Here is a 13225-nt window from a genome sequence, read left to right as displayed (position 1 = left end):
ATATTGATATTGATTATTGCTTTTGGATACCAATATTGACATAAGTTAATTTGAATTTTTTCCATGCATAATTACAAAATGCCTTAAACTTCAGACAAAAAATCAGCAGAGAGCAATTAAAATAAAAAATTAAATGAATGAATGACAAAGTGCGTTCAAAGATCTTGAGGCCATTTGATGTGGATTTATTTGATCGAGTTTTTTCTTTCTTGTTTTTCAGTTTATTTTATACTTTAGAATATCAATGGACATGCTCTCAAATGAAAACAACTTTTCCAACCTTCGCAGCTCGAGAGTGGAAGGAACCTGGCACCGGATTTTTAATTTCTGCCTTTGGCGTGTCTTTGATCTGGACAAAAAAAAAAAAACTCAATTCATTAAGGTATTTTATTCGATGATTTTTTTTTTCACTTTTTTGCTGGTTTCAATTCAAGGTGCGTTACTTTGTAGTCTGCCACGAGTTTAGAAGCTGACGGACTTTGTGATGGCGGTTTTTGACACCAAAAAACAATTTAATAAAATAAATAAAATGTTAATAATACTGCTACCACGGTTTTTTGTTGTTCACTCATTCTTATATCAAAACTGGTCCACGCACATTTAACAAGAAAGAAAAAAAAAAAAAACATTTCATATCAAAATATTGAATGCACACACAAAATTGACGGCAAGGTTATGGAAAAAAATTGAAGCATTTTTTTTCTAAATGCATTTAAAGTGAATTATTAAGTGATTATTCTGTTAAATATACCACCCGTCAAGGCAAGACGATTAGCAAGAAAAATCGATTTTTTTTGCGAATTGATTCAATATCACACAATGCCATTTACCAAAAACCGTAATGCTTTTCGACATGTGGTTTTAAAAATTAACATCTGACTGTTAGTGGTCAAATCATTAATTTTTATGAATGAAATTGTAAACGCTAGGTGCATGGTACAATTAAGACGAGGTAGGACAAGTTTTAAAATGTTGAAGGGAAAAAGGACCACCTGTATCCGAGTTTATGTTTGGCCGGGCCGAACTTTTAATTCCCTCCACCATTTTGAAGAATCTAGAAAAAAAAAAAAAAAAAATCCGTCGAAAAATACCACTTACATTGGGGGCTATACGAAGAGGTGGACCCGCATAAGTAATTTTTTGTCAAATGCGGTAGTACCGATTCCGCACTTCGAATACGAAATTCGAAACAATTCCGTTGAATAATGTTGCTAAAACTATCAAAATACCGAATATCGGGATCAATTCAATTTCAAAAAGGTAACCGATTCCGCACTTCGAACACGAAATTTGAAACAATTACGTTGAATAATGTCGCTAAAATCATCAAAATACCGAATATCGGGAGATATCGTTATATGGGGAGTATACGAAAACGTGGACCTGCACAGACAATCTTCTGTCAAAGGCTGTAGCATTCATTACGAACTTCAAATACCAAATTTGAAACGATTCCGGTGAACAATGTCTCTAAAATCATAAAAATACGGAACATTGGAAGGTACCGTTATACGAGGCTATACGATATCGTGGACCTATATAGTCAATACTCTTCCAGGGTATAAATTATTAAGAAGGAACTCCCTGTGTGGATACTCAGACAATTTCAATAAAAAATTTGGCTACAATCATCAAAATACCGAATATCGTTGGTACCGTTTCCAAAATACTCCAGACACAATAGTCCAATGGATTGGTATCCGGAGATTTTGGTGGCCATTGTGCGCTGAAAATGAAGCACAGACAATCTTCTGTCAAAGGCTGTAGCATTCATTACGAACTTCAAATACCAAATTTGAAACGATTCCGGTGAACAATGTCTCTAAAATCATAAAAATACGGAACATTGGAAGGTACCGTTATACGAGGCTATACGATATCGTGGACCTATATAGTCAATACTCTTCCAGGGTATAAATTATTAAGAAGGAACTCCCTGTGTGGATACTCAGACAATTTCAATAAAAAATTTGGCTACAATCATCAAAATACCGAATATCGTTGGTACCGTTTCCAAAATACTCCAGACACAATAGTCCAATGGATTGGTATCCGGAGATTTTGGTGGCCATTGTGCGCTGAAAATGAAGCGAGGAACCTCATTTTGTAACCATTCTTGGGTGGCGCGTGCTGAGTGCGATGGTGCTGAGTCCTGTTGGAATGTCCAAGGTCTGCGGCCAAAATGTGTGCGTGCCCAAGGCTTGAATACACCCTTCAGAATTCGCGATAATATTCGCCATTTATTCTGATGCTACGGTCGATTAATATGAGCGGAGTGCGACCATCGGCTATTATGTCGGCCACACCATCACCATGGCCGGCGCTTGAGTTCTGGTGGCCAACCGAAGGTGCACATTTTCAGCTGACCTCTTAGGCAAGTAAACACGATCATTTTGTTTGTTTACAAATTTCTGGACAACGAATGTTTTCTAATCGGAGAAAACCAAATCCGATAGTTCACCACTTTCGGCCAAGCAAAGCAACTCTTTAGCTCTCTTGAGTCTATTTTCTTTCTGTTGCGGTGTAAGTTCCTGCACTTTTTGAAATTTCAATGGCTTTACCCCGAGCTCATTTTTCAATATTAGCCGAGCCATTTTTCGGCCACTGCGACGCGGGTTTTGATTAAGTCGCTTCTTTACTTTTCGAAACATTTCTGCTGATGTTGCTTTTTTATTTCGTCCACTTATTTGACGTCGGGCTACACTACCAGTATCATGGTAACGAGCGATGGTACGAGACATAAAAGATTTATTCACATTTAAATGCTGGAGTGCTCTAACGATAGCCACTTGTGGTTTTCCAGCCAAATATAATGAAATCACACTATCGCGCTTGAATTCCATCACGAATAACTTTTTTCTGGAAAATTCTCACCAAAATGCTTTTGTACGCTTGTAAACAATGTAATGAGCTGTAACTGAAATCATTTTTAAAGCTATAGGACGAGTGGCTTAGAAATGACAGCAGTCTGAAGTTGGTTCCAGTTTTTTTTATCTCACCCTGCACTTTGTAGGGCCTAAAAATATTATTTCGATGAGTTACATACGGAATGACGAATTTAATGTTACGATGTACAAAGTTTGAACAAAATAGGATACTCGCTTCGACAGTTATCGTGCGCACCAGCCAGCCAGAAAGACAGACAGACGGGCGGACACACCTAGATCGATCCAAATGTCCTGAAAAGGATTTAATACACAGAGACCTATAGTCCAAAACCGTTATTTCTATGAGACACGTTTTGGCCGTATTAAATGATATATACCTTCTTTAGGCATATGACTGAGAGTATAATTAGAGGACAAGCCTTGATATTTAAAATGATTTTTTAAGAAGTCCAACTCTGTATCCCAATGTCTTTTCTTTCGCAAATTATATTGTTGTAAAGTATATATATGCTTGTTGTTCTTACTAAAATAACAAACTCCTTTTGCCTTTTTGAATTTTAAGAGATTATTCCTTACGAGACATTTGAGATTTATAATATTAATACATTTTGAATTTGTGTATTTGAATTTTGACGAATATCTCTATTTTTATTCATTTTAAGAAAGTTATGATATGATAAAATATTCCAATATATTTTATTTTGAAGACTAGACAAAGATAAGTGTAAGTCATATCATGTATGAAATGTGTCAGAATAATGTTCCTTTTCAACACATTGTTAATGCTGTAAAGAAGTTTTTCTTTTTGGTGCCGTTCTGGAAGTGTTTTTGGTCGCTGTTTCCATGTGTGATTGTTAGTCATCTTTTCATGGCATGTTTATATCATTTGGTACAATGACTTAGTTGCCATTTCGTGGAACTGGTGCATTTGTAGTTTTCACCTTTTCGAAAAGGAAATACCAACAAATGGGAATGTTGGACTTCTGGTTGCCACTTTTTATTTCCATTTTTTTTTTGTTTATTATTTTTTGTTTTTGGGAAATGGAATGACGTTTCATGCGAATGACTTTCAGTTATGAATGTTGATTAAAAATAATTTTACCAAAATGCGATTTGTATTTGGTGTTGCTAACTGCCGGTCGTTGCAGCTGTTGTTACATTTTGTTGCTACTGCTGTTGTTGTTGTTGCAAATATCATTTCATAAATGAAATATTTCGTTGGTGAATTTACTTTCGCCATTTTTGTTGTTGTTAAATATTTTTTACATAACATTTGTTACCGTTGATATAAAGCAAATTGTCACTTTGTAATAGACTCCCCAAGTGTAATTAAATGTCATGCACAGTGGGTACGAATTGAATTTGATAAAGGGTGATTTTTATGAGGAGGGTATAAACTCCACCATTCTATGTAGGGGTATATTAACTTTGCCATTCCGTTTGTAACTCCTCGAAATACTCATGATAGGCCCTAAAAAGTGTATAAATTCTGGTTTTGAGTAAAATTTTAAGTCGAATTAACGATGTCCTTATGTCCGCTGTCTGTCTGTTCTAATAACGCTATCTTTAGAAATAACTGAGATAGAAGGCTACAATTTTGCGCACATGTGTATTTTAAGAGGATGCAGGTTAATGGGTCATGTCGGTCCACGTTTTCGTATAGACCCCAATATTCGTTATTTTGATAATTTAAACGATACTACTTTCCGGAATTGTCTCGGATTTCATATTTGAAGATCTTAATGGGTACTTATAATCCCATGACATTTGCAGCACATATCTTCGTATTCGGTATTTTTATGATTTAAGAATTGTTTCAAATTTCATATTTAACAAGTTAAAAAGTATCAGTCGGTTTTGCCTCGATAGTTTTAAAATATTTTGACTTCCGTTATGATTATTATTAAAATTGTCGACTCTCTACGGAGTAGATTCCGAAGGAATGTTCCACTATTGTACGCATTTTGTATCGGACCTAAATAAATATGATATGAATATTGCTTTATTTTATATGAGATATGCTATAATTTTTGAGAAAATGTAAAAATGTGCTTGAGCTACCAGATATAGTGGACCGAAGTATTTTATTTTTACACTTCATCTAATACAGATAAAAAAAGTGTATGTGCAAAGTTACAATCGATAAAAAAAACCAAATAGAACGTTAATATCTAAGTTTATGCGAAATCATAATTTCCATATTCATCTCAGGTTTCTGGTTGAGAGAAATATTTAGATATGGCAAATTGTAAAGAATCGCTGACTTGTTTCGTAAGTTGTGACAAATAAAAGTATTGAAAATTTTGACCCCTTGTGGGTGAGGTACCGAAAGGGGTTCGCAGATATATATCATCTTCAAAACCGATTCCGATGGATGCTATTTCGCTTTGTGGGGGAGGTACCAGAAGAAATGAAGGAAATATTGAGATGTACCAAGTCGGAATGGAATCGTATCTTAATGTCTCGCTTTATAAGCTTCATGGATACTCAAAAAATTGATCCTTTGTGGAGGAGGTACCAGAAGGAGTGTACCGACATATCCCATCTTCATACCAGACCTTGGGTTAACAAGTAAAAAAGCTGTAAGTTCGGCCTAACCGAACTTTGAATACTCTCCACCAGTTGAAACGAATTTGGCAATTTTCAAAAACAATAATTATTCAAAAACAAAATACCGAGTATCGGGAGATACCGTTATATGGGGGCTATGAGAAGACGTGGACCTGCACAGACAATTTTCAGTCTTAGGCTGTAGTATCCATTACGAACTTCAAATCAAATAAAACAATTCCGGTGAATAATGTCGCTAAAATCATCAAAATACCGGGTTATCGGTAGGTACCGTTATATGGGGGCTATACGAAGACGTGGACCTGCACAGACAATCTCCTGTCACAGGCTGTAGCACCCATTACGAACATTAAATACCAAATTTGAAAGAATTCCGGTGAATAATGTCGCTAAAATCAACAAAGTATCGAATATCGGGAGGTAACGTCATGGCCCATTTTCAATAAAAATGTATATTTCGAGGTGTTACAAACGGAATGACAAACTTAATATACCTTCCATACTATGCTGGAGGGTATAATAAAAATATTGTAATGTGTTTAGTTAGATGAGAACCGGATGCTTTTTACGGATTTTATGATTGTGTTTGTTATTCAAAACGTTTACCCTTCGTGGGAAAGGTACCAGAAGGAATAGTCCGATCTCTACCATCTTTATAACAGATATTTTGTTGATAGAAATATTGAGATGTATCACATCTAAATGGATTTGTGTGTTAATTTCGCGTTTCATGAATATTCAAAATTTCTACCCTTTGTAGGGGAGGTGCCAGAAGGAGTCGACCTATATATTCCATCTTCACAGCAGACCTTGGGTTAATAAAAATATTGTGATGTGTGTAATTTGAAGATAATCGAACACTTATATCACATTTTATAATTGTTATAGTTATTCAAAATCTTGACCCTTTGTGAGGTACTGGATGTAGTATACCGATATTGTCCATTTTCGCACCTGAACTAGCGCTAATGCAAATATTAGGATTTGCAAAGTTGGAGGAAAATTGGATTATCCTTTCTCTTTCTGTGCAGTAAATTATTTTCTTTGAAAATTTTGACATTTTTTGGTGTAGATACCAGAAGGAGTGGACCGATTTTGCCCATCTCCGAACTCGATCAAAATTTGATAATAATATTACGATGTACCAAGGTTGGACCAAATCGGCCATTGCCTTCGAGAGTTATCGTACGCCCCAGTAAGACAGACAGACGGACATCGCTAGATCGACTTCAAATGTCCTGAAACGGATTTGGTCCAAAGAGACCTAGGGTTTAAAACCGTTATTTCGATGAGACTCGTTTTGGCCGTATCAAATGATATATACCCTCTCTAGCCATATAGCTAAGAGTACTAAATTTGCTTTTGGGTGTGAAAATAGTGTTTAAATCCCGAAATTTCATATTGAGGTCTCTATTGGTATCTGAGATTCTGATTTAGAGGTGGATTTGAAAATGCGTCACATATATGTGTACGAAAAGTACTAAATTTGGTATGCGGTGAAGGGATAGAGCTGAAACCGTCAACTTTTATATTGCTATACCTGTAGGATCTTGGATTGAGATATGTAACCGTTTTACAAATTAGTACTAAAATTATACGTAAAGTACTATATGTTACTAAATTCGATATTAAGTGAATGTGTAGAGCTGGAATCCCGTATTTTATATTGAGGTCTCTATCGGTATCTGGCGTTGAGATCTGGTGGTGGTTTTTCAAATATTTTCGAAAAGTACTAAATGCTATTAATTTTGGATCATTTGGCTGGGGGTATAAAAAACAATTGGCACCATTTTTGTATAGCATTTGGCAAATCTTTAAAAATTACCTTCCTGACTGTGGGAATTATTTGTCTGCGGAATCACAGTACCATTGGCCGATGCGTCAATTTAACAAATATTTCTCATATTTTCCTTTTCCTGACACCAATGTACACTTTTTTCCTTGCAGAAAATAATTTTCCCTTTTAGAGGTGTTTCACCACAAAACACGCATCGTTTTGTTGTAGTAACAAATATCCAACATATTTATTGTTGTACAACATAAAGACTGTTTGTTGTTGCTGTTGCAATTATTATTACACCATTGGTGACATTATTACAAAGCTACCCGCAGCAATGGGCTTTACACTTGCACGTTGCACTCGAGTGAAATTTTCCTAATTAAAACCCCCCTCCAGTCCGAATGCAAGAGACCCGGTACTACTTACCCCGTATACCAGGGACCACGAGGTCCATACAGGAATCGTTTGGCACATTTCCACTTTTTCTTGATGTGACTGCTGCGTCGTTTGTGCTGCAATGCAGCTGCATTCAGACGTTTCGTTTCTTCAACTTGACGCACCTTCCAGGGTATGACGATTTTTTTCTGCAAAAGAAACAGCAAAACAACATTTTTTGTGACACTTGAAATATTTATGCAATTAAAATAGAATTTGGCTATTTATTATTATTTTTGTTAGTTGTGTATTTATTTGGTGGTAGACTGTTTTTGTTGTCGTTGTTTTTTTTTTGTGTTCGTATTATTTATGATTATTGTTGTTATGCATGTCTGAGTGTTTTTAATCTTCCTACTTACTTGGAACAGCGTTCTGTTCTCAGCTTGGAATGTACTGCGCTTCTTCGATGCCACCTTGCAGGCCTCATAGCATTCGGCCCAATAGCGATTGATGGGCTCCCAGAGATTGATTTCAACATCGCGTTGATATGAATCATAGAGTGGTTGTATCTAAAGAAGAAAAGAATTTTTGTAAAATGAATATTTATTGCATACAAATATGGAGAATTAAAATCTGCACAATGTTGTTGTATGGTTCTGCAAAATGCAATGTCAGTTTTTGCTAGTTTTAGTAGGAAATAAGTTTACAAAATGTTTTAATTAAGGTTTTAAATTGAGTCTGTTTTGAGAATTTTAATTTCGCACTGGAAAATACAAGAAGGTGGTAGAAATAAAACAAAGGGAATTTGGGATTTCATAACAAGGATTTCCTAATAAGAGGTGTAATATTGACATTCAAAGAAAGATAATATTTAAATTTATATATATTTCATAATAAGAAGTCTGGTATTTCGTGAATAATGGAAGGAAATATCAGCCAAACAGTCACCACGAGTACGATGACATGCCCAAATGATTTTTCATGAAATTTTGCATAACAAAATAGTAAAATGGCTGCCCTATGCCCTCCATAGTCTTTATCAGGTCATGAATCGACGCTGGGCTCTTGTAGTACAACTCATTATGTACCTGTTCTAAAGGAAGAAGTCGCAGGGAGTAAAATCTCTTGGTGGCCAATAGTGATGAACTCTTCAAGAGATTACACGGTCCGGAAACGTAAAAGAGCAATGGTTTCGTTGCTTGTGAGGAACATAACGTCGTCTTGTTGAAAGTAAACATTGTCCAACTACGACCATAAAAATTGCTGACAATTGACCTAAACAAAAATGCACACGTTAACGATGGAGGGACTTCTCAACTCTTAGAATTTCTGAACCTCAGATGCGACCATCTTGGTTGTTCACGTAGCCATCAAGGTGAAAGTGGGGCTAATCAATCAAGATTGTTTTTGACGTTGTTGGTGACTTTATAAGGCATGAGACCCAAGTCCTTTACACCCTCAGCCATATGGCTAGAGAGGGTATACAGGGTGAGATGAAAAAAACTGCAACCAAATTCAGACTGCTACAGTGACAGACCAATATATTGCATATAAGAGTACAAAAACATTTTGGTGAGAATTTTCCAGAAAAAAAGTTATTCGTGATGGAATTCAAGCGTGATATTGTGATTTCTTTATATTTGGCTGGAAAACCACAAGTGGCTATCGTTAGAGCACTCCAGCATTTAAATTTGAATAAATCTTTTGTGTCTCGTAACATCGCTCGTTAGCGTGATACTGGTAGCGTAGCCCGACGTCAAACCACGAAAACATCGACATCAGTAGAAATAGTAAGTAAAGAAGCGACTTGATCGAAACCCGCATCGCAGTGGCCGAAAAATGGCTCGAGAGCTGAACATATCGCAATGTTCCATTCGGCAAATATTGAAAAATGAGCTCGGGGTAAAGCCATTGAAATTTCAAAAAGTGCAAGAACTTACACCGCAACCGAAAGAAAATAGACTCAAAAGAGCTAAAGAGTTGCTTCGCTTGGCCGAAAGTGGTGCACTGTCGAATTTGGTTTTCTCCCATGAGAAAACATTCTTTTTCCAGCAGTTTGTAAACAAACAAAATGATCGTGTTTACTTGTCATAGAGGTCAGCTGAAAATGTGCATCTTCGGTTGGCCACCAGAACTCAAGCGCCGGCCATAGTGATGGTGTGGGCCTCCATAACAGCCAATGGTTGATCTCCGCTCATATTAATCGCCCGTGGCATTAGAATAAATGCCGAATATTATCGCGAAAATATTCTGGAGGGTGTATTAAAGACTTGAGCACGCAAACATTTTGGCCGCAGACCTTGAACATTCCAAGAGGACTCAGCACCATCGCACTCAGCAGCGTCACCCAAGAATAATTACAAAAATGAGGTTCCTCGCTTCATTTCCAGCGCACAATGGCCACTAAAATCTCCGGATACCAATCCGTTGGACTATTGTGTCTGGAGTATTTCGGAAAGCAAGGTTAACACTAAAAAATATCAAAGTGTCAATCATCTTAAGCAAGCGCTTCGCCGGAAATGGGCCAAAATACCGCAGAGCAACATTTGGGCAGCGTGTGACTGTTTCATTGGCCGTTTGAAGGCCATAATTCGCGCCAAAGGTGACCAAATCGAACAAATCAAAACTTATTCTAAAATTTGATGCTATTTCCGACATTTTTTGCTTTCATTCAATAAAATTTAAAAAAAAAATGTAAAAGTTATGGCGTTTGACTTTGTTGCAGTTTTTTTATTTTATCCTGTAGTGTTCAAGATTTTAAAAATTCTCTTCAAATTTCACACATACAAACATTTTTGCTAACACATGATCTGTTGTTAAGATTATATATATATATCTGCGAATCCCTTCTGGTACCTCACCCACAAAAGGGTCACAACTTTCAATACTTTTATCTGTCATAACTTGCGAAACATGTCAGCGATTCTTTTTGTCATCTAAGCTAACTCAAACCACGTCTTGCTTAGACATATCAGCTTTAGAGAGATGTCCTCCAGAGGCATAAAAGTGAGTTCCCAACAGACACATATAAATAAAAAAAATATTGAACAATAGAAACACAATTGTTAAACAAAGCAATTTTTTTGTATGGACACTGCTATAATTTCGATCACAACTGTATACATTTCTATGTCTGAAAACTGATTTCCTTTCATTCAACTAAAGATCTCCACTAAAATTTGTATATCTTTTATAACCAGATTAATATAAGGAAATATGTTGTGAACAAATCCAAAACAAACAACAAACTCAAACATGAAACCCTTTCACTAAATCCCAAAGAAGGTCCGCATTGAATTCTTTCCTGCAAACCAAAATAAAAACAAAAAATAATAAACATACTCGTATCTATGTTATATAATTTACTATTGGTGGTCACGACAAACAACACAACAACCAGTTGTTGTCTATCGACGGCAATGAAGAAGAAAGCATGGCATGCAACGAACAGGCTCCAAGTTTTTTTTCTGTTTTGGTTTTTTGAGTTATAAAACCAACAACATCGAAACCATTTAATTAAATCAAATTTCCCCACGTTATAAACTCTAGATTTTCCATGTGCCAAATTTATATGGCAATGGAGGATTCCGGCACATTCGTGCAACAAATTCATGAAACCAACTGATAGTCACCAACATAGTTTTAGGAAAAACCAGTATGAAATGGTATTCGGATAGGATGGACAGAATTTGCAGTACCCTTCCATTATAAGAAAAAAGTTAAATCGTATCGGTCGGTTTTGTCGACAGATATATACCCCCCAACCTTGAGTTATGATTATTCTAACTGTCGACCCTTTATGGGGGAGGTTTCGAAGCAGTTGGCCAATATTGTCCAATTTATATCTGACTTATATAAATATTACAATGGCACCATCTGCCCATCCTATTTGGACTATATCGTCTACTTCCTATACTTTATATGAGATACGTGAACATTTTTGGAATACGTAGATATATGCGTGAAGTACCAGACATGTCGGATCGTAATATTCCACTTCATATAATACAGATAAAAATATTGGTATGACCAAAATCGAAATTTTCAAAAAAAATCGAAATTTTCAAAAAAAAAAAAATATATTTTAGTGCACAGAATGAAAAATGATAATCCGATTTTGCTCCAACTTTGCAAATCCAAATATTTGCATCAGTTCTAGGTCAGGTGCGAAAATGGACAATATCGGTCACCTCAATCAAGGATCAAAATTGGGAATAATTATAACAATTATAAAATGTAAGTCCGATTGTGTTCAAATTATACGCATCACAATATTTTTTATTAATCCAAGGTCTGGTGTGAAAATGGAATATATAAGTTCACTCCTTCAGGTACCTCCCCCACAAAGGGTCAAAATTTTGAATATTCATGATGTGCATAAAACACAAAATTAACATCCGATTCGATTAAGAATTGGCACATCTCAATACTTCGATCAACGCAAAATATGTTATAAAGATGGTAGGGATCGGACCATTACTTCTGGTTCCTTCCCCCCAAAGGGTCAATATTTTGAATAACCATAACGATCATTTAATCCGAAATAAGCATCCGGTTCTCTTCAAATTACACACATCACAATAGTTTTTATTAAACCAAGGTGTGGAGTGAAGATAAGATATATCGGCCCACTTCTTCAAGTACCTCCCCCACAAAGGGTAAAAAAAATTTGAGTGTCCATGAAGCTCATAAAACGCGAAAATAACGTCGCATTCCACTCAGACTTGATACATCTCAATATTTCCATCAAAACAAGATCTGTTATAAAGATGGTAGAGATCGCACCATTTCTTCTGGTAACTCCCCCACATAGGGTTTAAGATTTTGAAAAACAAAGCGCTCAAAGAGGGCGAAATAAGCATCCAAACCTTTTCAAATTTCACACATTTCTATTGCAAAATTTGTTGTGAAGATGATATACATCTGCCAACCCCTTCTGGTACCTCTCCCACATAGCGGCCCGCTATATCTGGTACCTAACGCATATTTCCACATTTTCCAAAAATTTGCACATATCTCCAAATCTGGCACGTTGTAATATTTGTTGTTAGTCTTAGGGCAGATACGAATTGACAAATATTGGCCAACTGCTTCGGAACCTACCCCATAAAGGGTCAACAGTTTGAATAATCATTACTCAAGGATAAGGGGATATACGTCTGTCAGAAAAACCGACTGGTACTATATTACTTGTTTTTTTTTTTTTTTCGAACTGAACATATTGTGTATTTTGAGTACTCAAAATATTGGTAAATTCTTCAACATTTCGGTCTTCTTCCTCCATTCCTTTGATGGATAGAGCAGTAGCAACCGATAAACGGATATAGTTATATTCCTCTGATCGAAAATATAAGTCCTTTGTGGGATCGCAAATGATTGCAAATGAAAAAACAAAATGAATATACCCTCCACACAATGTATAGTACAGGGTACAAAAAATGAACAACAAAAGGCAACAAATATCAAGAGGCAAACAACGTTCCATGGAAAAATGAAGAAAAACCAAACCAGCAATTCCAGATTTCATGTTCACATTTCCATGTCAATGCAGCGGAGGTAGCAGCAGCAACAACATCAACTCCAATTTTGGCGTCAATATTGACACTCCATT

The 13225-nt window shown here is 36.0% G+C and overlaps 1 protein-coding gene across 2 annotated transcripts in view; it reads right to left on the bottom strand.

Moving 5' to 3' along the window:
* The window catches only part of LOC101896440 (neurobeachin-like protein 1), a 147832-nt gene that overhangs the window by 96810 nt on the left and 37797 nt on the right, over window positions 1-13225 (bottom strand). For both annotated transcript variants that reach the window (XM_005176695.4, XM_011297952.3), the window contains 2 exons: window positions 8034-8183; window positions 7666-7823 (listed from right to left, as the gene is read on the bottom strand). In XM_005176695.4, coding sequence (XP_005176752.2) covers window positions 7666-7823; window positions 8034-8183 — 308 coding nt within the window. The remainder of the gene's footprint in view (window positions 1-7665; window positions 7824-8033; window positions 8184-13225) is intronic.

This window comes from Musca domestica, unplaced genomic scaffold (genome assembly GCF_030504385.1).
Source record: "Musca domestica strain aabys unplaced genomic scaffold, Musca_domestica.polishedcontigs.V.1.1 29, whole genome shotgun sequence".
Lineage (NCBI taxonomy): Eukaryota > Metazoa > Arthropoda > Insecta > Diptera > Muscidae > Musca > Musca domestica.
This window is presented reverse-complemented; position numbering and strand designations above follow the sequence as displayed.